The sequence below is a fragment of the Astyanax mexicanus genome, chromosome 14, assembly GCF_023375975.1.
Source record: "Astyanax mexicanus isolate ESR-SI-001 chromosome 14, AstMex3_surface, whole genome shotgun sequence".
NCBI lineage: Eukaryota > Metazoa > Chordata > Actinopteri > Characiformes > Acestrorhamphidae > Astyanax > Astyanax mexicanus.
In genome coordinates this window covers 3,138,145-3,161,244 of record NC_064421.1, presented here as the reverse complement: position 1 = coordinate 3,161,244, position 23,100 = coordinate 3,138,145, and the positions used below count along the sequence as shown (strand labels likewise).

At 37.6% G+C, this 23,100-nt stretch overlaps 1 protein-coding gene across 2 annotated transcripts in view; it reads right to left on the bottom strand.

Annotated features, from left to right (window-relative positions):
- The window catches only part of wdhd1 (WD repeat and HMG-box DNA binding protein 1), a 49,774-nt gene extending 27,816 nt beyond the window's left edge, over positions 1-21,958 (bottom strand). The window contains exons 1-12 of one of the 2 annotated variants that reach the window (XM_049464006.1): positions 21,857-21,958; positions 19,914-20,026; positions 18,699-18,810; positions 18,087-18,238; positions 16,287-16,398; positions 13,021-13,071; positions 9,980-10,075; positions 7,240-7,332; positions 2,842-2,951; positions 1,751-1,910; positions 1,110-1,314; positions 487-659 (exon numbers count right to left, since the gene is read on the bottom strand). In XM_049464006.1, coding sequence (XP_049319963.1) covers positions 487-659; positions 1,110-1,314; positions 1,751-1,910; positions 2,842-2,951; positions 7,240-7,332; positions 9,980-10,075; positions 13,021-13,071; positions 16,287-16,398; positions 18,087-18,238; positions 18,699-18,810; positions 19,914-19,990 — 1,341 coding nt within the window. In that variant the 5' untranslated portion in view covers positions 19,991-20,026; positions 21,857-21,958. The remainder of the gene's footprint in view (positions 1-486; positions 660-1,109; positions 1,315-1,750; positions 1,911-2,841; positions 2,952-7,239; positions 7,333-9,979; positions 10,076-13,020; positions 13,072-16,286; positions 16,399-18,086; positions 18,239-18,698; positions 18,811-19,913; positions 20,027-21,856) is intronic. The other variant, XM_049464007.1, reaches the window with a different exon arrangement.
- Positions 21,959-23,100: the final 1,142 nt, after the last annotated feature.

Below are 23,100 nucleotides of genomic sequence, written 5' to 3'. Positions count from 1 at the left end.
ATTTGCTAACCAGGGCAGCGGTAGTGTATTGTACCGTGACCCTGATGACACGGGTTGGATACCGCGTAAGGACTGGTGTGTTTATTTTTTATTTTTTTCCTTTCTTTTTGGGTTTACCTGCTTTGAGATCAACTGTTCTCCAATTGGGTTCAACAACCCTCTGGGCTGGAGAGCTACTAGTCTGTAGCACTTCATCCTATTATACTTCATTTTACAAAATAGATTTTTTTTTTTTGGGGCCACGTAATGACTTGGAAAATATCTGGCCCACGACCATTGCAGATCCCTGCTCTAACGAAATATTGCCCAATTTAATTATTTAGATGTAAAAAAGCATTTATTATTTTTAAATTTTAATAGAAGTCAAAGTAAGTCACATGTCAAACTTCTTGGCTGTCAAGTTACAACATACAGTGGGTTTAAGAAGCTGTGTGTGTGTGTGTGTGTGTGTGTGTGTGTGTGTGTTTGTGTGTGTGTGTCACTCACCATAAAGCGATGCATGAGGTGGGCTGGGGTAGATCCAGGCTGAAAGGGTTTCTGGGGCGGGGTGGGCATCGGCCCCTCATAGACGGGTCGGGACACCACTGGCGCCACAGCAGGAACTATAGCACTGTCTCCATCATCCTCAGCTGACTTACCCACTTTCACTGATCCTGCATCTGTGATAAAGCATTATAAAGCATTATAGAGTACCCCCTAATCTTCCTGTAGTGTATTACAGTCTGTCAGAATGAGTGTGTGGATCGTTTGAACTTTATAGAGCGTTATAGAGCACCCCCTATGCTTCCTGTAGTGTATTACAGTCTGTCAGAAGGAGTGTGTGGATCATATAAACATTATAGAGCATTATAGAGCAGGCTCTACGCTTCCCGTAGTGTATTACAGTCTGTCAGAATGAGTGTGTTGTGGATCATATGAACATTATAGAGAATTAGAGCGCCCCCTACGCTTCCTGTAGTGTATTACAGTCTGTCAGAATGAGTGTGTTGTGGATCATATGAACATTATAGAGAATTAGAGCGTCCCTTACACTTGCTGTAGCGTATTACAGTCCGTCAGAATGAGGAATATGGTGTAAAAAAATGTTTTAAAGCTTTTTAAAGACAAACCTTGAGAATTATCATCGTCATCATCAAGGAAGCTCCTGTTGCGGGGTTTTCCGGTAGCTGGCATGAGGTCATCATCGTCTTCATCATCCTCCACAGCCTTTTTAACTGGAGAGCCGGAGTCGCTCACACACTGATCCAGCAGCCCATCACCATCATCCTCATCAAACAGATCATCATAGTCCTTGGGCTCTTTGCTCGAAGTGGACTGGAGATCAGATCAACAGAATAATTTCAATAAACACAGATCTGAGAGTCTCTGTAAAACACCAAATCCACCGGAGATCCTTTGTAAACCTATGCAACACTGATGTGTTATTTGCACAAATAACACAGGAATGAACTGCCATGCTGTTCCTAGACCTGTTAGTTTCTATCTTCAGCTCTGTCTGTGGGCGGTCCCGAGCCAAGGTGGGCGGGCCATGAATACTAATTCACAAGTTGACGTAGACACAGTGTTTTTCCTGATCAACTCATTTTTCTGTACATTTTCTTTTACAAGCTGCTGCAGACATTCTGCGCTGCATGCATATACAACTTGGAGAGACATATTCATAAGAGTGAGTGTAAAATCTCTATCAGACGTTTGGTAGCAGATGGTTTGGTGATGTGCAGATCTGTCTGAGCTGCAGGGAGAACCTGACCTTGGTGTTTTTAGCTGTAGCAGAGGATGAGGAGGATGAGGAAGAAGCACAAACTCCATCCAGCAGACCCAGGCAGCCCTCGGTGTCTGTGTAAGCAATCTGCCCTCCGGACGGGTGCCAGGCCATACCACACACAGTGTACCCCCGCTCATGCTTCTGTCTGTGGAGAGAAAAAAAGAATTAAATACATCAGTCCGTATTATTTTGTTTCTAAACTGAACGCAGAAACAGAGTGGTTAAGAAATAAAATAGTGATTAATGGCATCACTGTGCTGAACCACTATCCCCTGCTAAGCCTATTGATCTATTAATAAAAAAAAAGGGTTTTGGGTCGCTTTTCTTTTCAAGGGAGTTCTTCATCAGGCCACGTCATGCGTCTTTATGTACCTACGTCACATGTACAGCGTCTAAAAGAGGATCCGGCTCAGTTTTACTGAACTCGAGCGGCTGGTGGAGCAACGGAGACTTCAGAAGGGGAAACTCAGAGCTCAGTATCTCATTCATCCTTAGTAAAATCAAAGAAACGAAGGAGTGAAGTTTCTGACTGAGTGAGAAATTTGAGCGAACAAAATCTTAATGTACGTTTACTATATACATTTATATATATATTTTTTTTTTATTTTTTTTTTATTATTTTTTTTTTTTATTCTAACTACAGATAACATTCTACCAATGTTGCCAGAAATCAATATTTGGTGTAATAACCCTGGTTGGTTTTTAATCACAGTTTTTTTTCATGCATCTTGGCATCATGTTCTCCTCCACCAGTCTTACACACTGCTTTTGGATAACTTTATGCTGCTTTACTCCTGGTGCAAAAATTCAAGCAGTTCAGTTTGGTGGTTTGATGGTTTGTGATCATCCATCTTCCTCTTGATTATATTCCAGAGGTTTTACTTCAATAAAATCAAGAAAAAACATCATTAAGTGGTCTCTTATTTTTTTCCAGAGCTGCATACTGCTAACATCATTGCATACAATACAATATATAGCACCCTCCTAATTGAAGTGGTTCACTTTTTGGTCACTTCTACCTGCTGTGTGATCTTAGCCTTACTGTACCAGAGGGTCTTTAATTTAAGAGCGATTACCTCTCAACGCACAGCTTCGCGTCAACATCCCACACGGCGAGAGCTCCGCCCACCGTCCCCGCTGCCAGAAACTTCCCACACGGAGACCAAACCACCACGTTAATGACCTGCTGATTCACAAACACACAGAAACAAACCCCTCGTTAACAGATTTAACACACTTAAACACACTTTCCCCTCATCGTTAACCTTCCACATCCTACACAAACCAGGGAACATTAAAGGTTACTCGCTACAGAACAGCCAAAACACGCCGTCAGAGTTTATGATCCATTTCCTCCCTCAAAAACCTGAACTTTCTCCACATTATTAGATTAGATCAGATAAAACTTCATTATCATTAAAAGAAATCAAGCACAATCCAGTGCAGTGCAGTCAGCATCTCATCACAAGCACAAAGTAGCAAACGTACAATAAATAAGTGCAAATTTGATGCATAAATTAACAGGTGGAATGAATGTATAAAGTGCAGATGTTAAATAAATGAGGTTTATTTTTTCCTACATAGTAAATGATTAGTAAAATGATCTACTAGATTATGAAGAAACACATAAGGAATCACGTAATAACTTAACAACAGTGTTAAATAAACCAAAATACTCTGTGAAGAAGCTTCTAGGCACTCTTATCTGGGGAGCTTCCTTCCCTGGGGCAGTCCTGATGAGAGCCAGTTCCATCATAAATTGCTTCAAATTTTTATAGGTAAAAATTCCAAAGGCTATTCACTGTATACCTGTAACTCTACCTCTTCACTACTTTACTTTAACTGATGCTCTCAAACACTTTATTAAGAGACAAGAAATTTTAAGTATTTAACTCTTGATGAGTTCAGCACAGCTGTTAACTAAAAGCCTGAATTCCAGGTGACTCATACAGTGCAAACAATAAGTGCAAACCACAACCAGTCATATTAAGACTATAGTTTGTGTTTTTTTCTCCTAAATCTCTTGTAATTTAACTATGCATAACCATAACCAGTCATATTAAGACTATGCTTGAAGTGAAACAGAGTCAGAACATGTTTTTAAATACAGTACAGAGCTAAGGGATTAGTACAGCTGCCTATGAAACAGTCACGTGTAGGATTTACTCACAGTATTTACATATGGTTTGTGTCTTGTTGGTCACTCTGTTAACGTTTATTGTTTCCACTGGAGTCAAAATGCAGCCAGACATACACTACCGTTCAAAAGTTTGGGGTCACATTGAAACATCCTTATTTTTGAAGGAAAAGCACTGTACTTTTCAATGAAGATAACTTTAAACTAGTCCTAACTTTAAACAAATACACTCTGTACATTGCTAATGTGGTAAATGACTATTCTAGCTGCAAATGTCTGGTTTTGGTGCAATATCTACATAGGTGTATAGAGGCCCATTTCCAGCAACTATCACTCCAGTGTTCTAATGGTACAATGTGTTTGCTCATTGGCTCAGAAGGCTAATTGATGATACGAAAACCCTTGTGCAATCGTGTCCACACACCTGAAAACAGTCTAGCTCATTACTGAAGCTACAAAACTGACCTTCATTTGAGCAGATTGAGTTTCTGGAGCATCACATTTGTGGGGTCAATTAAACGCTCAAAATGGCCAGAAAAAGAGAACTTTCATCTGAAACTCGACAGTCTATTCTTGTTCTTAGAAATGAAGGCTATTCCATGCGAGAAATTGCTAAGAAATTGAAGATTTCCTACAACGGTGTGTACTACTCCCTTCAGAGGACAGCACAAACAGGCTCTAACCAGAGTAGAAAAAGAAGTGGGAGGCCGCGTTGCACAACTAAGCAAGAAGATAAGTACATTAGAGTCTCTAGTTTGAGAAACAGACGCCTCACAGGTCCCCAACTGGCATCTTCATTAAATAGTACCCGCAAAACACCAGTGTCAACATCTACAGTGAAGAGGCGGCTGCGGGATTTTGGGCTTCAGGGCAGAGTGGCAAAGAAAAAGCCATATCTGAGACTGGCTAATAAAAGAAAAAGATTAAGATGGGCAAAAGAACACAGACATTGGACAGAGGAAGACTGGAAAAAAGTGTTGTGGACGGATGAATCCAAGTTTGAGGTGTTTGGATCACAAAGAAGAACGTTTGTGAGACGCAGAACAAATGAAAAGATGCTGGAAGAATGCCTGACGCCATCTGTTAAGCATGGTGGAGGTAATGTGATGGTCTGGGGTTGCTTTGGTGCTGGTAAGGTGGGAGATTTGTACAGGGTAAAAGGGATTCTGAATAAGGAAGGCTATCACTCCATTTTGCAACGCCATGCCATACCCAGTGGACAGCGCCTGATCGGAGCCAATTTCGTCCTACAACAGGACAATGACCCTAAACACACCTCCAAATTGTGCAAGAACTATTTACAGCAGAAGCAGGCAGCTGGTATTCTATTGGTAATGGAGTGGCCAGCGCAGTCACCAGATCTGAACCCCATTGAGCTGTTGTGGGAGCAGCTTGACCGTATGGTACGCCAGAAGTGCCCATCCAACCAATCCAACTTGTGGGAGCTGCTTCTAGAAGCGTGGGGTGCAATTTCTCCAGCTTACCTCAACAAATTAACAGCTAGAATGCCAAAGGTGTGCAATGCTGTAATTGCTGCAAATGGAGGATTCTTTGATGAAAGCAAAGTTTGATGTAAAAACAATGTTATTTCAAATACAAATCATTATTTCTAACCTTGTCAATGTCTTGACTCCATTTTCTATTTTCACAACGTATGGTGGTGAATAAGTGTGACTTTTCATGGAAAACAAAAAATTGTTTGAGTGACCCCAAACTTTTGAACGGTAGTGTACAACTTAAAAGCAGCAGAAGCATCTTCTATACAAATACCTGAATTTTCCTCTTCTGCTGAGAGCTGCTCTCACTGCTCAGCCATCATACTCTATCGCTATCACTACTGGGTTGCCAGATCCCTCTTAAAAAGTCCACACTAAACTGTTTTTTTTTTCCCGCGAGACAGGTTTAAGCTTGACGAGAAATATTGTCACGTTTTAATCTCGCGAGATCTCGTCACACCCCTAGCGTCCAGACCAATCAAGAGCTGAGTCAGCGCTGAGCTCAACCCAAAACCCGAGGAAAACAGCAAAACAACAGTAATCAGCCCTTTAATCAGCATTTAAATGACTTTTTAAAAAGGTAAAGCGTTTGATTTTCTGTGATTAAAAGCGTGAATTCAGCTGTAACTGGAAATATCTGCGCTGCAAAACTGTGCTGGACTGAGGTGCACAGCTTTCAACACGTGCTCACGTTTACAAGCACGTGACCAACCATGTGGGTGGAGGCCATGCGGTTACCTCGTGTTTACTCACTTTCCCCCCTCCCCCTCACGCTTCTCAGGCAGCAGCAGCCTGTCACTCACACAGACACAGAGACACAGAGACAGCGCTGTGTATCTACTTCTTGTGTCAAGAATAAAAACATTTCAACATGACGTGTTTAATTTAATTGCCTTAAGTGACATCACACGTCCTGCGATGTGACTACTGCGCATGCAAACATCACGATGACGATGCTTAATAAATGATATATCGTGCAGCCCTAGAGCAGAGATGTGTAAAGCTAGCATCTAAGCAAGAGGTGCTATTTTGAAGAATGTAAAATAAATATATATATATATATATATATATATATATATATATATATAAAAAACTTTCTGGTTCGTTTAACACAAATTTTTTGTTTAATAAATAATCCCCAATGTTTTTTTTTTTTTTGTAGTTTGGATAAGTTTAGTATTAATTTATGTAGGGGTGTGCCATATCGTATCGTGCGCGATAATATCGCCAAAAATGTTGAATATCGTGAACGATATTATACCCTGAAATATCGTGACATATCACCCACCACTAATTATCACATCAGGGTACTACTTTTTTACTGTTTTAGCAAAAAAAAAAAAATCACACTGTTCTCATTTCCTATTATATATCTACTAGAGACTATAGATTATATCTGTCCAATATCATTTATTTTACTTTAATACTGGATATATGGAGATATTTGGAGTCTATTATTATTATTAGTATCATGATATTCTGGATCATTAACTTCTGTTACAAATCTGATAAAATTATTATTTTTTAATATCTCAGCCATATCATATTGCATGCAATAAAATTCTAAATATTTTTTTCTAATTTAGTGTTTTGTCATATTGTCAGTATCGTTATCGTGAAAATACCATGAAATATCGTGATATTTTTTTGGGCCATATCGCCCACCCCTAAATCTATGTAGAGTATAATCAGAAAGGTAGGGAATAATGGAAAGATAATGTTATGGAGTGCACGCACTAAATGTTCTAAAACTTTAAAACCCATACACAGCTGTAAAAAAATTAAATATTAAACTATAAGACGGTATTATAAACTTAATAATAGTCTTCCACAGAACTGACCTGAGTTATAAGATCGTCACAGAGCGTCCCAACATGAGTCCAAGAGTTCCTCTCATACAGCTGGACAGTCGTGTCCACTGGAACCGCCAGCAGCTATAAACACAAACCAAATATGAGACCCATATACATCCATATACAGTACTGTCCAGAAATCTGTTACCTAATACAATTATTACAACAATGTCTAAAAGATAATGTTATAATTAAAGACTAAGACTAGATACTTGTTTGCTACATATAGAAAACCACATGCAGTTGCATCGTAATTGTACAATGTGGTTCAAATGCACTACAGCTCTGAAAAAAATAAAAGTGAGCACTTAAAAATTATGAGTTTTTTTTTATTTTACCAAATTGAAAAACTGTGGAATATAATCAAGAGGAAGATGCATAATCACAAGCCATCAAAACATTTTTTTGCACCAGGAGTAAAGCAGCATAAAGTCATCCAAAAGCAGTGTGTAAGACTGGTGGAGGAGGAGAACATGATGCCAAGATGCATGAAAAAAAATTGTGATTAAAAACCAACCAGGGTTATTCCACCAAATATTGATTTCTGAACTCTTTACACTTTATGAATATGAACTTGTTTTGTTATTTCAGACATTTCTGCACTGCGCTCATTTCTGTGTACGAGAATGTGTAATTAACGGCAAGTATATCTCTAGCCTAGTGCTGGGCAATATGGGAAAAATCATATATCACGATATGGAATGTTTTATATCACGATAACAATATATATCAGGATATACCACATTTAAGTATGTTTTCAGTTATTCTTTGAAAAATATGACAAAATTATATCATTGCTTAATTTTTTTCCAACTTTATTTCAAAGTGACATTAAACCAAACCTTTACAAAGTGCAGCAATATATATGTATCAAATGAAAACAGGTGAGGTAGCTGCAGTAGCTGATTTTTGTTTTTAAAAGAACAATGCGTCTCCATTGTTCAGCTCTCATGAGTTTAATAACGTAAAGCAGCGTTATGTCACAAAACCACATTATGAAGCTTTTTTGGTGAAGATTACTTTATCATCACTAATATAAACTCAGTTTATGCAAAGTGACCACGGCAATACATTTCATCATAGCCTACTTTATATATTTGCATGAATAATTGATTTATAAATTACTGTAGAAACGATAGAGACGATAGAAGGTGAGTAGCAAGATAAACACTTTTCTATCCTTCCCATGATATTTATCCTCATATCGCACAGCACTACTCTGGCCTAAAGAAAAATCTGTGTTTTGGGAAATACTCAGAGAGATATGTGGACCTGGACTGGGGGAGGTGATGAAACTTTATGAACTGAGGCAGATGATCCATCACTAAAGCTTATGAAGGCTTTATGTAAAGGGTAATTTCAATATACAGCACATATATAATGTACTGTAATACTGCAGGCAGAAGGAGATTCAGGGGAGCTCAGTCACTGACCTTTAAAATCCCAGTGTGAAAGAAATGAAACTCAATATGCTGCTCAAAAACTTTGAAATCACTAATAATACTACTACTCCAACTAACAATACTATGGTTAATAATAATATAAAAAAAAAAAATATATATATATATATAACAGCTATATAACACAAATATCAAAATCATCAAAAAAGTGGCCTGTTCTTTATTAAGTTTGCTTGGCTTTTTCGGAGTTGGGGGGATCCAGTAATCATATTAAATGACTAAATTGACTTAATATTATTTAATTAGTTATGTTAATGCTGATCAATAAGATTATATATATATATATATATATATCTTTTCTATTCATGTGTTGCAGCTGCTTATTTTCTTCCTAATTAACACTATTAATAAACTCCTTTGAACTATTTACCATATTTTTAACGCGTATTTAAAATACTTAAAATGTTCCCCAAAATCATCAGTGCATCTTATAATCTGGTTCTCCTCATGTATGAATTCTATCAGTCAGGTATTAAGGAGCAGTAAAGACGCTCTGAACGCTGAAGTACAGAGTTATACAGGAGTTTCAGTAAAGTTTCTCCAACACTAAAGTTGGAACAGTATTAGCATTAGCCGCTAACAGTGCTAAGCGCTAGCTCTTTTGCCGTTCAGAGGTGAGTATTATCAGTTTGCAGCCTGCTGCTAACCCCAGTTAGCACTGCTGGAGCAGCATTAGCATTAGACGCCAATCGCGCTAGCTTTTAAGCCATTTAGAGGGGAGTATTATCGGCCTGTAGCGTGTAGCATTAGCTGCTAACTGCAAACCGCGACCCAATATCGCCCTGGTTTACCTGAACACTCAAGGTTCCTCAGTGCACCGCTGTTGAGCAGCATTTAGTTACTAACAGTTAGCCGCTAATGCTAATGCTAGTGCTGCTGCACCCAGCCTTAGTAGATATCTGGAAATTTAAGCTTACTGTAAATAAATGAAAGGCAACATCCCTGTTCCTTACTAGTGTTGCATAATGCGCTTTATAATCCGGTGGGTTTTATAGTCCAAAAAATACTGTATAAGCTTTTTATAAAAGGTGCCTAATTTTAAAGTACTACCAATAAAACTATGAGAATTATGAAATGATTTTATAACTTATATAAGAAAATAACTTTTCACTCTTCCAATACTTTTTGCATAGTTTTGAAAATATTATTATTATTATACAATATTGCCAAAAATACTGTTTAAATGACAGTGTAGAAACAAAATTACTGTAACACACAGTCTCATAGTAACATGTATATAAAATCCTGCACAGTTTAATGATCTGTACCTTTCCCGACTGTGGCTGCCAGGCCAGTCTGCACAGAGATTTAGCGTTACTGACATCACTTGACTTCTGCAGCACCGCCCAGTTCACCACCTGAGTCTAAAAACACAACCAGACAATCATCTTCACTAAGAAACTCATTCCAGAGAGAAACAAACACATTTACACATATAATACCAATTAGAATATCATAAAAAAACACTTTATTTCAGTAATTCAGTTCAAAATGTGAAAACTCATTATATAGATGTATTAAACACAGAGTGATCTATATTAAGTGTTTATTTATTTTATTATTGATGATTATGATTTACAGCCAATTAAAAACCAAAAATCAGTGTCTCAGAAAATTAGAATATTATATAATAAGACCAATTGGTACTTTTGGCAGTGTGGGCAGTGTGCCATAAAAGTTGTCAGTAGCAGAGGGAAGCATGAAGTGCTGTAAGATTTTGCATTTCATTTGTAAATGAAGGGATCAGAGTCTGGAGGAAGAGTGGAGACACACACAGTCCAAACTGCTCGAGGTCTAGTGTGAAGTTTCCACCAATCAGTGATGGTTTGGAGAGTCATGTCTGTCATCTGCTGGTGTTGATCCACTGTGTTTTATTATCAAGTCTAAAGTCAGTGCAGTTTTGTTTTCCTACAAAATCTCACAGCACTTCATATCTTACAGCTTCCCTCTGCTACTGACAGCTTTTATAACTTTTATGGGATTTGACACACTGCCCACACTGCCAAAAGTACCAATTGGTCTTATTATATAATAATCTATTTAATAATTATCAACAATAAACAAAATAAGCACTTAAAATAGATCACTGTTTAATACATCTATATAATATATGAGTTTCACATTTTTAACTGAATTACTGAAATAAAGGAACTTTTCAGTGATAATCATCAACATCCACTGATTTGGACAATATTTTAAACCAATATTTGCTGATGCTGGAAAAATAACCTGGAAAAAGTGACACTGGCCATGGTACTACAAAAGCAATGTTTTATTAGTTTCAATAGATCAATTGTTTTATTTATCATGATAATTTAAAAAAGAGAGAATTTAAAGCTGTAAACAGTCCATGTAAAAACCAACCAAACAAATATCTCAGGAGAAACCTTTCGTTTTATTGTTTGTATTCAGCTGGTTAAAACCTAAAATGTAAGGTATTATATATATATATATATATATATATATGTTTCTAAATTTATACTAGGGTGTGTAGTCTTTCTGTAAGTTTTAAACGTGTACAGGTGCTGGTCAACGAATTAGAATAATTTGAAATAGTGCAATCATGAAATTCTTTGAATGCATTTTTTTGTGCAGAAAGCAAATCAGGTGTTCACCGCACCTGTCCTACTCGTTAGACTAATCACAGAACTCGTTACCTGGAAAAAAATTAGCTCAGCTGAGCTTTCCAAAAGGCCCATTTAGGCCATTTAACTGTGACACTGTTGTTTTATTGAATTAGAATAATGGAGAAACCGTTTCATTGAATTAGAATAATTTTTATTATAATTACAATCATCACTTTCTCAGTATTTTGTGGCTGCCCCCTTGGCTTGTATGACTGCCTGAAGTCTCCGCGGCATCGATTTGACCAGCTTGTCGCAAGTTTCCGCACTCACAGCTTCCCAGGCAGTGGCGATGTTCTGCTTCAGTTGGTCCAGCGTAGTAGGCTTTCTGTCGCGAATTTTCCGCTTGACGATGGCCCAAAGGTTTTCAATGACATTGAGGTCAGGCGAGTTGGCCGGCCATGCCAAAACTTCAAGCTGTTTTTTAGTGAACCAATCTTTGGTCGACTTTGCCGCATGAGCCTGTGCAAGATCCTGTTGAAATATGAAGTCTTCTTCGCCGAACTGTTCCTCAACAGTCGGAATCAGGAACGTTTCCAGAACATCTTGATATACGGCAGCATTGACAGTCTTCTTGAGGAAGCAGAGTTTCCCTACACCTCGAGCGGACATGCATCCCCAGACCATAACGCTCTGGGGAAACTTGACGGATCTTTTCACGCACTCGTGGTTGTAGGTTTCGCCACCACGACGCCAAACACGAGGACCTTGGTCACCGAAGGAGATGCAGAAGCGTGATTCGTCACTGAAGACCACTTTCTGCCAGTCTTCAGCAGTCCACTCACCGTGTTCTTTGGCCCACTTCAGCCGTTTCTCCATTTGTTTCTTGTTCAGCATCGGTTTTACTGCTGGAACGCGAGATTTGAAGCAGAGTTGGCGCAGACGACGGTAAGTGGTTGATCTGGAGACGTCAGCGCCGGTCTGCTTGTTCCACAAGTCGGTGAGCTCGGAAGTGGACTTGAACCGGTTGCTGACTGCGATCTTTCTCAGCTGCTTGTTGTCGCGAACAGAAGTTTTTCGGACGCCGGAACAGTTGGTGCGCTTGCTGCAGTTTTTCTTGAGAGCTTTGCAGACGGAAGACTGGCTGATGTCGAGCTGCTCAGCAATTTTAGTTTGGGTCAAGCCTTGTTGGCGAAGGGCTTGAATTTGAGCCACTATTCCGGTTGAGAGGTCACGCTGCTTACCCATGATTGTTTTTTTCAACTTAGAAATTCTACTCAACCCTGACTTCATACTGCACAGTGAACACTCTTCACAGAAAACAAAAATTCGAGCATTTATTCTAATTCAATGAAACGGTTTCTCCATTATTCTAATTCAATAAAACAACAGTGTCACAGTTAAATGGCCTAAATGGGCCTTTTGGAAAGCTCAGCTGAGCAAATTTTTTTCCAGGTAACGAGTTCTGTGATTAGTCTAACGAGTAGGACAGGTGCGGTGAACACCTGATTTGCTTTCTGCACAAAAAATGCATTCAAAGAATTTCATGATTGCACTATTTCAAATTATTCTAATTCGTTGACCAGCACCTGTATATCGGCATCCACAGATATATACGTGTAATATCGGACATCTGCACCTGTCCAGAATTCCCACATTGGTGCATCCCTATTAAATAACGTTATATAACATTAAAATAAACCCATATAACAAAAGAACAAAACCCAAATAAAGCAGGAGCTCACCTGATCTTCTATAGACCACACAGCTACTGAACCGTCACAGCTGGAAGAAGCCTGCAGAGGGATTATAATATTAAATAAAAATTACAAATAATATTAAAGATTGTAATAAAACATAATAATAGGGCTCAAACAGGGACTTCAGCCGGTCATCAACTATCAGCAAGTAATCCAGCTGAGGAAAACAGTTATTTAGCATTGTGAGTAAAGATGCTAGAGGCTGACTGCTGCGTCTGCATCCTTCGTTTCATATTAAAAACGCTCTGCAATAAATTATAACAAATGTTTCATAAAAATCTAAAGTCAGTAGTGGCACTAATTCTGCAGCATTGCAAAATGAATGCAGTATAAACACTGTATTGTGATTTGCTGGTTTGTTTGCTGGGATTAAAAAAACGTTCAAAGATCAAAACATATTTATTATTAGCAGTTTGTAAAAGACAAAAATAAAAGTACCAGACAAAAGTTTGGACATGCCTATAATTCATTTTTTTTAAATGTCCTCAATTGCAGTTTAATACTAAAGCCATTTAAACTATAAAGAAAAAAAAACATGGAATTAATTAATAAACAAAAAAAAGTGTTAAACAAAAATACATATTATATTTCACATTCTACATAGTAACACCTCTGGCTTTTGGCATTTTCTCAGTCAGCTTTATGAGGTAGAGTCACCTGGAATTCAGGCTTTCAGTTAACAGCTGTGCTGAACTCATCAAGAGTTAATTACTTGAATTTCTTGTCTCTTAATAAAGTGTTTGAGAGCATCAGTTAAAGTAAAGTAGTGAAGAGGTAGAGTCACAGGTATACAGTGAATAGTGAATATTTGAGTAATGTTCGAATCCAGATTATGAGAAGAATCAAGAAAATGAAGGTCAGTCAATCTAAAAAGAAGAATTCCAAGAGATTTAAAGAAGTTATAATGATGAAACTGGCACTCATCAGGACCGCAAGAGATAAGGAAGAGTGAGAGTTTCCTCTTTTGTACAGGATAAGTTCAGAGTATTTTGGTTTGTTTAACACTGTTTTTAAGTTACTACATGATTCCTTATGTGTTCCTTTATAGTCTGATAGATCACGTAAGTAGGGGTGGTCAATATTATATCGTATACAATATATCGTGACAGAAATATGGTGATACTAAAAATCCATATCGTGATAACAGGGCTGTTCTGTCTTAAAAGTAGTCTATTATTTACTGTGAAGCTTTAGGTGTATTTATTGTATAATTGTTTTAGTTTGCAGTTTATATGCATGCACTAAATATTCTGCAATATTATTTTTGCTGCATTATATTATTTTTGCTGCATTATATTATTTTATGCTATATTATTTATTTTGCCACATTATGATTATACTGTTATACTATTATACTATATTCCTGAAATTAATTAATTATTTTTCTGTTTTCCTATATCGCCAAGTATATCATTATCGCAAAAATACCCTGAAATATCGTGATATTATTTTAGAGCCATATCGTCCACCCCTACACGTAAGCATTTATTTAATCCCTTTTCTGCACCATTTGAGTGGTTAAAGTGTGGTTAAAGTGTGTTACTGACCAACCAATGAAAACACACCTGAAGCGTTTATGTAAGGAATCAGTCTAGACTGTATTTGAGTCCAATCCAGAGGTCACAGTCTGTGTGCATCAGAATAACATGTATATATACAGAAATCGATGCAGCGTCGGGTTCATAACCTGCTCTGGCCCTTTTGCCCTCATTAAAACATTAACAGATCTGAGGTAGAATAAACAGAAAGAGGAGCAGTGTGTACACGCAGTGCCAGACGCTGCTCTATGTGCTGATGATGGTGTTTTTTGGGAATAGATTACACGGGTCAAGGCCCGTGCCCTTTATATACAGCAATGAGAATATAAAAGCTTGATCCCCTGCTGATTTTATAAGCTTACCCCCTTACACAAATGTAATCAGTCTATAGATTTTTATGTTAGGTTTATTTTAACAGAGAGAGAATATCAACTAAACGCATATAAAATGCATATAAATTAATGTGTATTTGGTTAATTAAAATAAGTATTTGATCCTCAAGCAAAAATGTGACTTTAGTGCTTGGTGGAGAAACCCTTGTTGGGAAGCACAGAGATATTTGGTGTTTCTTGAAGTCGGGGGGATCTCAGGTAGCTCTCCAGCCCAGAGGGTTGTTGAACCCAATAGCAGAACAGTGTCGTCAGGGTCGCGGTCCAATACACTACCTTTGCCCTGGCTAGTGAATTGGGACACAGCCGGTAAAAAAAAAAGCCCATATAAGGAGATAGAAAAGGTGAAAAAACGAGAATGGGTGGAAACTAAAGTCACGTGGAGCGCAACAGAGAGAGAGACAGGGGAGGAATATAAACAAAAGCTCACCAGAGAAACATTTTTATTATTATTATATATATATTTTTTATTTTCGTTCATTATAGTTCAAATAACCTCACGGGCCAGATGTTTCATGCTTGTGGGCCTATTGATGACCCCTGATTTAGTCACTTGGCAACTCGAACTTTGAGCTCCACTTTCATTACAGACGATCCATAGGTCTTTGATACGCTGATTTTACACTACTTTGGAATATTTTAATCAAAATCAACCAGTCAATTAAACAAATGAGACAATCAGTACAACATTATATAAAGCTATTAATGATTTAATAGTCATTTACTTATGGACTGTTGCTTTAATTATAAATAAATATATAAATTAATAATTGTCTATACACTATAATATTTTATCCAATTACAAGAAACTCATCAGTGGGATCAAAGGCCACGCTCATTAGTTCTTTATTTCCTTTATATTTTTTTATTATTTATTATTTTATTTCTAAATAGTTTTGTACTATTGCTTTTTAACGTATTTTGAATTTATTTTATAATTACTAGTATTATTTTTATTATTATTATGAATTTTTACTTCATTTATTTACATGTATTTTTATTGTATGATGTAAAAGTTTTTTTGTTGTATTAATCTTATCTTCATTTTTTTATGATTTTTTTATTCTAATTATATTTTTATTTTTATCTTTTATTTACTTATTTTAAAATGATCAAATGTAGTTATTTTCTTTGTCATGTCAATCCCTGTATCTGTAAATGCTCAGCTGATTTGAAAATGAGGATTATGAGTTGCCCTCAAATGTATTTCTGAGTCAAAATAAAGACTGAATTAGACATTCTGACCAAAAATTACACCTGTCGCTTTAATTATAAATAAATACGTAAATAAATTAATATACACAATAATATTTTATCCACTTACAAGGAACTCATCAGTGGGATCAAAGGCCACGCTGAGTACAGGGGCGTCGTGACCACGGAGAGTCTTCTGTTTACTGCTGTCCGCCACGTCAACCACCTTCACCATGAAGTCACTGAAACACACACACACACACACACACACACACACACACACACACACCTCATATTGAAGGTACAGAAGTGCGGGAAATGAAGGAAAGCTCATTTCCGAACTCCACCGGAAGAAAAATCAAATAACCTGTTTTGGGGCTCAGCTGCCAGCGTACGCCCGATCAATATTCAAAACAAAGCAGCAGCAGCGGGAACGGCTCAATCGATGGAGATACATGCTCTACGCGCTCGTTTCTAGAATGTTTCCCCATTTAAAAATCCATACGCCCCACCGTCACTCACCCAGAGCCGAGAGAATATCGGTAAACAATCAGAACCTGTTCCCATCTGCACTGATAGATCATAATCACACCCTGATTAAACACTGAACCAACCACACACTGACCCACCGATAGAGGGCGCCCCGCAGCACCGACCCACCGATAGAGGGCGCCCCGCAGCCCCGACCCACCGATAGAGGGCGCCCCGCAGCCCCGACCCACCGATAGAGGGCGCCCCGCAGCCCCGACCCACCGATAGAGGGCGCCCCGCAGCCCCGACCCACCGATAGAGGGCGCCCCGCAGCCCCGACCCACCGATAGAGGGCGCCCCGCAGCCCCGACCCACTGATAGAGGGCGCCCTGCAGCACCGACCCACCGATAGAGGGCGCCCGCAGCCCCGACCCACCGATAGAGGGCGCCCCGCAGCACCGACCCACCGATAGAGGGCGCCCGCAGCCCCGACCCACCGATAGAGGGCGCCCCGCAGCCCCGACCCACCGATAGAGGGCGCCCTGCAGCACCGACCCACCGATAGAGGGCGCCCGCAGCCCCGACCCACCGATAGAGGGCGCCCCGCAGCCCCGACCCACCGATAGAGGGCGCCCCGCAGCACCGACCCACCGATAAAGGGCGCTCAGCAGCACTGACCCACCGATAGAGGGCGCTCTGCAGCACTGACCCACCGATAGAGGGCGCTCTGCAGCACTGACCCACCGATAGAGGGCGCTCTGCAGCACTGACCCACCGATAGAGGGCGCTCCGCAGTCCCGACCCACCGATAGAGGGCGCCCCGCAGCACCGACCCACCGATAAAGGGCGCTCAGCAGCACTGACCCACCGATAGAGGGCGCTCTGCAGCACTGACCCACCGATAGAGGGCGCTCTGCAGCACCGACCCACCGATAGAGGGACAAGTGAGCGAGCGAGAGACAGCGCGCAAGTGAGCAAGAAACAACCCAAGTGAGAGACAGTGCGAGAAAGAGAGAGCTAAAGACAATGCTAGAATGAGCGAGCAGAAGATGCGAAACAGCCCGAGAGCGAGCATGTGTGAGAATGAGCGAGAGACAGCATGAGTGAACGAGTGACAGTGTGAGACAAAGCGTAAGAGACTGTGAGAGAGTGAGCGAGAGACAGCACAAGCGTGAACAAGTGAGAGACAACGTGAGTGAGTGAGCAAGAGATGGCATGAGAAAGTGAGAACGAGCGAGAGACAGCGCAAGAGAGCAAGAATGAGCGAGAGACTGCATGAGAAAACATGTGAAGGACAGCACGAGAGACAACGCGAGAGAGTGATAGAAAGCGAGAGAGCGAGCGAGAGACAGTGGTGGTGTGTTGATAATGTTCTGTGAGACAGAGCGCTGCGTTTATTGAGTTGGGTAGATGAGGGGTAGATTGTGCTTTTCTGTCTGTAATAATGGGGGGTTAATACCTGGATCCTGCAGCGACTCTGGTGCCGCTGGAGTTGAAGGTGACGTGGTTGGCGTTGGTGGTGAAGCGGGTCAGAATCCCGTCCGGATCTCCATCAGGAAACGTGTGAATCTGAACCGTGTTATTAGATACTGCTGTTACCAGCTTATCATTCTGTACAGAGAGAGAGACGCACATCAGTTATAGCAACACACAGTGATTAGACACCTATTCAGAATATAAGTATACCAATAAACAGATTATGATTTAATATACCGAGACCCTGTAACAAACTAGGTGTTGTTTTAAGATAATTCATATTTTTAAAATCTGAAATATATATATATATATATATATATATATATATATATATATATATATATATATATATATATATATATATATATATATATATATATATGCAAATATAACAGCAATTATACAACAACACTGCCCTCTAGTGGGCATCTAAACTTTACATCTAAACTAATAAATACAAATACAGACAGTGTTTATTAGAATTTATACAGTATTGCAATAATCGATGACTTACAAGCAGGTATTTTGGATGCACATAAATATTGTGGGTTATGTAATTAATATAATAACAGTATTAGAAGAGGAGTTTACTCACCTGCAGAGCTACAGAGTACGCCTTCTCTCCAACATTAACAGATTTAGGATCATCATCATCTAAACTCTCCCAAATACGAACATCACCGTCACTCCCACAGGTAACGATATACCTGCAGCAAATACAGAGAAACAAAGAGTTTTTAAACAATAGGGGTGTTAATATCATGACAATATTTCTGTCGACATTAAAAAAATGAATTAAAGAAAAATGAATAATTACAATAATACACTACTGCAACAAAATTAATAATAAAGTTTTATTTATTATGTAGAAAAATAAAAATGAATACACCTGTCTATTTCATTAACAGTAACTTTCTCTGATTTCCTATAAAATACAGGCCTGTCAGCATTAAAACGTTAATGCATGTGATTAATTTAGAATCATTAACACAGCTTTTTTTTTTAATGCAAATTTATTACGCTACCAAGTTTGACCCTTCAGCCTTAATCTGGCCTTGATTCGACCAAGTTATTAAACATACTTTTTTAAATTGAGCTGAACTGCTGATAAAGCATAGTTTAATCTGATATATTCGTCAGATAATATACTGCTCCATGCTGTTTACACACTAAAAGCACAGTATGTGCAGCATTCACTGCTCACATCTGCACTGCACATCCCATTAAAACACTGTGTTTAAAAGCTCAACGGCAGACAGAGAGAGCGTGGATACAAATATAACCACATAAAACTACCTAAGATTAGTATGAAGATGTAATGTTGCATCAAATATTGTGAAATATATAATATATAAAATAGAAAGGATAGGTTGAGGTTTTTGTGTGGTGTTTCTATAATCAGTGAACAGCTGGGGTGCTAGATACTGCTGAACATGTGCCAGTCTGGTTGTATTCTACTGAAAGTAAATAGTGAGAGGCGCCCCCTTCAGGAGGATACTGATAACAATGTTGTTATAATTTCCTGCATTGACACAAATAGAATTTAAAGGGCCGCTCACACAGTTTGGTGTTGCACTCAAATGATAATCATGTCAGTCATTGCAACAGGCCTGTGCATCTATAGCCCAAACCTGGAATGAGATGAGTCCTATTCTATTGGTTAAACTACTTCTCTACAGGGACTAGACTAACTGTGTGAGTGCATTTGCACAACTGTATCAGCACTTAAGAGTCCTTAACTTAAAGCATCTGAAATGTACTATGCATTAGAAAGGGTGTCCACAAACATCTGGCCAGCGTTTATACTCACTTTCCGTCTTCGTGGAAGCAGACGTCGGTGTGTCCCTCCGAGTGACCATAGCGAATCGGCTTTCTCTCACACGGCATCTTTAACCTCGTCCAATCAGAAACAGAAGCCGTCACCTGCAGATAACAGTCGGATCATTAGCGCTGCTGAACACAGTACCAGTCAAAAGTTTGGACACACCTTTTCTTCTCATTCAGTGTATTTTATCTTATATATTTTTTTTTACATTATAAATTTAATACATACAATATAAAGACTGTGTTAAAGCTATATAGGAACACGTGCAGAATTATTCAGTAAACAAAAAGTGTTAAACCAGAATATGTTTTATACTTAAGATTCTTCGCACATTTATCTTTGAGAAAATACCAAAAATGTGCAGGTCTGTGCTCAGTGTCTTGAAATAAAAAAAGTTACTTTATTTCAGTTATTCGGTTCAAAATGTGAAACTGATATATAATATACAGCTCTGGAAAAAATAAGAGAGCACTTAAAATGATGAGTTTCTTTGATTTTACCAAATTGAAAACCTCTGGAATATAATCAAGAGGAAGATGGATGATCACAAACCATCAAACCACCAAACTGAACTGCTTGAATTATTTTTGCACCAGGAGTAAAGCAGCATAAAGTTATCCAAAAGCAGTGTGTAAGACTGGTGGAGGAGAACATGATGCCAAGATGCATGAAATTAAAACTGTGATTAAAACCAGGATTATTCCACCAAATATTGATTTCTGAACTATTAAAACTTTATGAATATGAACTTGTTTTCTTTGCATTATTTGAGGTCTGAAAGCTCTGCATCTTTTTTGTTATTTCAGCCATTTTTCATTTTTTGTAAATAAATGCTCTAATTGAGAATATTTTTATTTGGAATTTGTGAGAAATGTTGTCTGTAGTTTATAGAATAAAACAACAATGTTCATTTTACTCAAACATAAACCTATAAATAGCAAAATCAGAGAAACTGATTCAGAAACTGAAGTAGCCTCTTCATTGTTTCCAGAGCTGTAAAAGTATTACACACAAAGTGATCTATATTAAGCGTTTATTTTGTCTTTTATTGTTGATGATTATTTTGGCTTACAGCCAATTAAAAAACACAAAAATCAGTGTCTCAGAAAATTAGAATATTATATAATAAGACCAATTGGTACTTTTAGCAGTGTGGGCAGTGTGCCGAGTCCTGCTGGAAAATGAAATCCACATCTCTACAAAAGTTGTCAGTAGCAGAGGGAAGCTGTAAGATATGAAGTGCTGTAAGATTTTGTGTGAAAACAAAACTGCACTGACTTTAGACTTGATAATAAAACACAGTGGATCAACACCAGCAGATGACAGACATGTCTCTCCAAACCATCACTGATCATCAGTAAATTTTACATTTCATTTAAAGTAAATCAAGGGAGCAGAGTCTGGAGGCTTTAGGCCTCAAGTTCATTATAGGTTAACCCACAGATAATTAAGAAATAATATTTTAAAAAAGAGCCGCTGTACAAAGAGCTTAACATCGCTCAGATACACCATGTACAGTAATTCCACACCTTTAAAAAATCAGTTTTTAACGACAGCACTAATTACACGGAACTAATTAACCATAAATAAATTAAAATAGCAAAACAATCAATACATAGGAAACAAGAGTCTCATAAACAATAAAAACAGCATGTTAAAACACTATTTTAGTGAATAAGCTGTAATATAAGTTAGTTATATTTACGTCTGTAGCACTATACTATGTGCAAACGTTTAACTTAATTTTAAAAACCGTCCACTTCCCGGGGGATTAGTTAACGCTAGTTAACCTAATGTTAACCTAAGTTCCTAATTTAAGTGAACAAACAAACAGAATAAAGCCCCTAAACACAATTTAAACACCAGTAAACAACAAAAGCATCGCAAAACATATGAATTATAAACCGCTTTTATCCGCTTTTACTCACTTTATTCGCTCGCGAATCTTCAAAACAGCAGCTCTTTCTCCCGCGCTGAGGACGGAGACGTCACGACGGGGCGTGTACTTTCTTTCACTCTGGATTTCTATTGGACAAGGTTTTAAACTAGGCCCCGCCCCATCAATAGACGTCAGTTTGGCGGGCTTCCTGCAGGCGTGTTCGGATAAAGAATAAAAGTCATCCGTTAATTTATTTACTTATATTATATTTGATGTGATTTTATATATTTTTATTGATTTTTTTGTCTTTATTTGTATTTTTATTACTACATTTGCGTAGTTCTAAATGATTAGTTTGGGTTGGCTGTGATTGTAAAAAAAAATATTATTTTTTATTGTTGCTTTCCCTATTTTTATAATATATAATATAATATTTTAAATATTTAAAACTATGTGTATCATTGTTTGATTTACAATTATTCAAATAACATTTATTTCTTTTTTATTTTTATGCAAAATTCATCATACCGTGTACACTTACAATCACAAGTGATTAAAAAAGAACAAAATAAATACGTTACAAAGAAAACATGCTTAGATGTCATTTATATTTATATTTCAATCTTGTGTTATTTATTTGCCTTTATTTGTATTTTTTGTTACTGTATTTACATAATTGTAAATTATTAGTATTGGTAGGTTGTGATTGTAAAAATATAATTGTTATTTTATTTTTGTTGCTTTTCTTATTTTTTAGAATAATACAATATTTAAAATACTTAAACTATGATATGTTTTTTATTGTATCTACAAATAAAATAAAATAAAATAAATAAAAATGAACGTGAACAATTTTTTTTTGTATTTTTAAGATAGATTCCTCATACTAAATATACGCTTTGACATTTTGAAGTAAATTAGTAATTAGTGTCACAAACATCAGATTAAAAGGGGAGATTATTTTTAGATTATTTAGAGACAATAAGATTTAAAAATAATAGTTTAATAGTCTAAAAAAAATAAATACAATTAATAAACATTTATTTAAATTATTTTCTGCATTTAGTTAATATGTTAATTAGTTTTTTTATTCTATAGCTAAATTTGTCATTTTCATCTAAACCTATCCAGTAGCATTTATTTTAATAAAGAATAAAAAATAAATCCAATAAAATGTTTGGAGCGTAGTATTGTTGTTTTGCGCCTCCTTGTGGCAAAACAAAAGTATTACAATACATTAACAATTGATTTTATATAAATTCTAAAGATTTTAGAAATAAATGTAAATAAAAT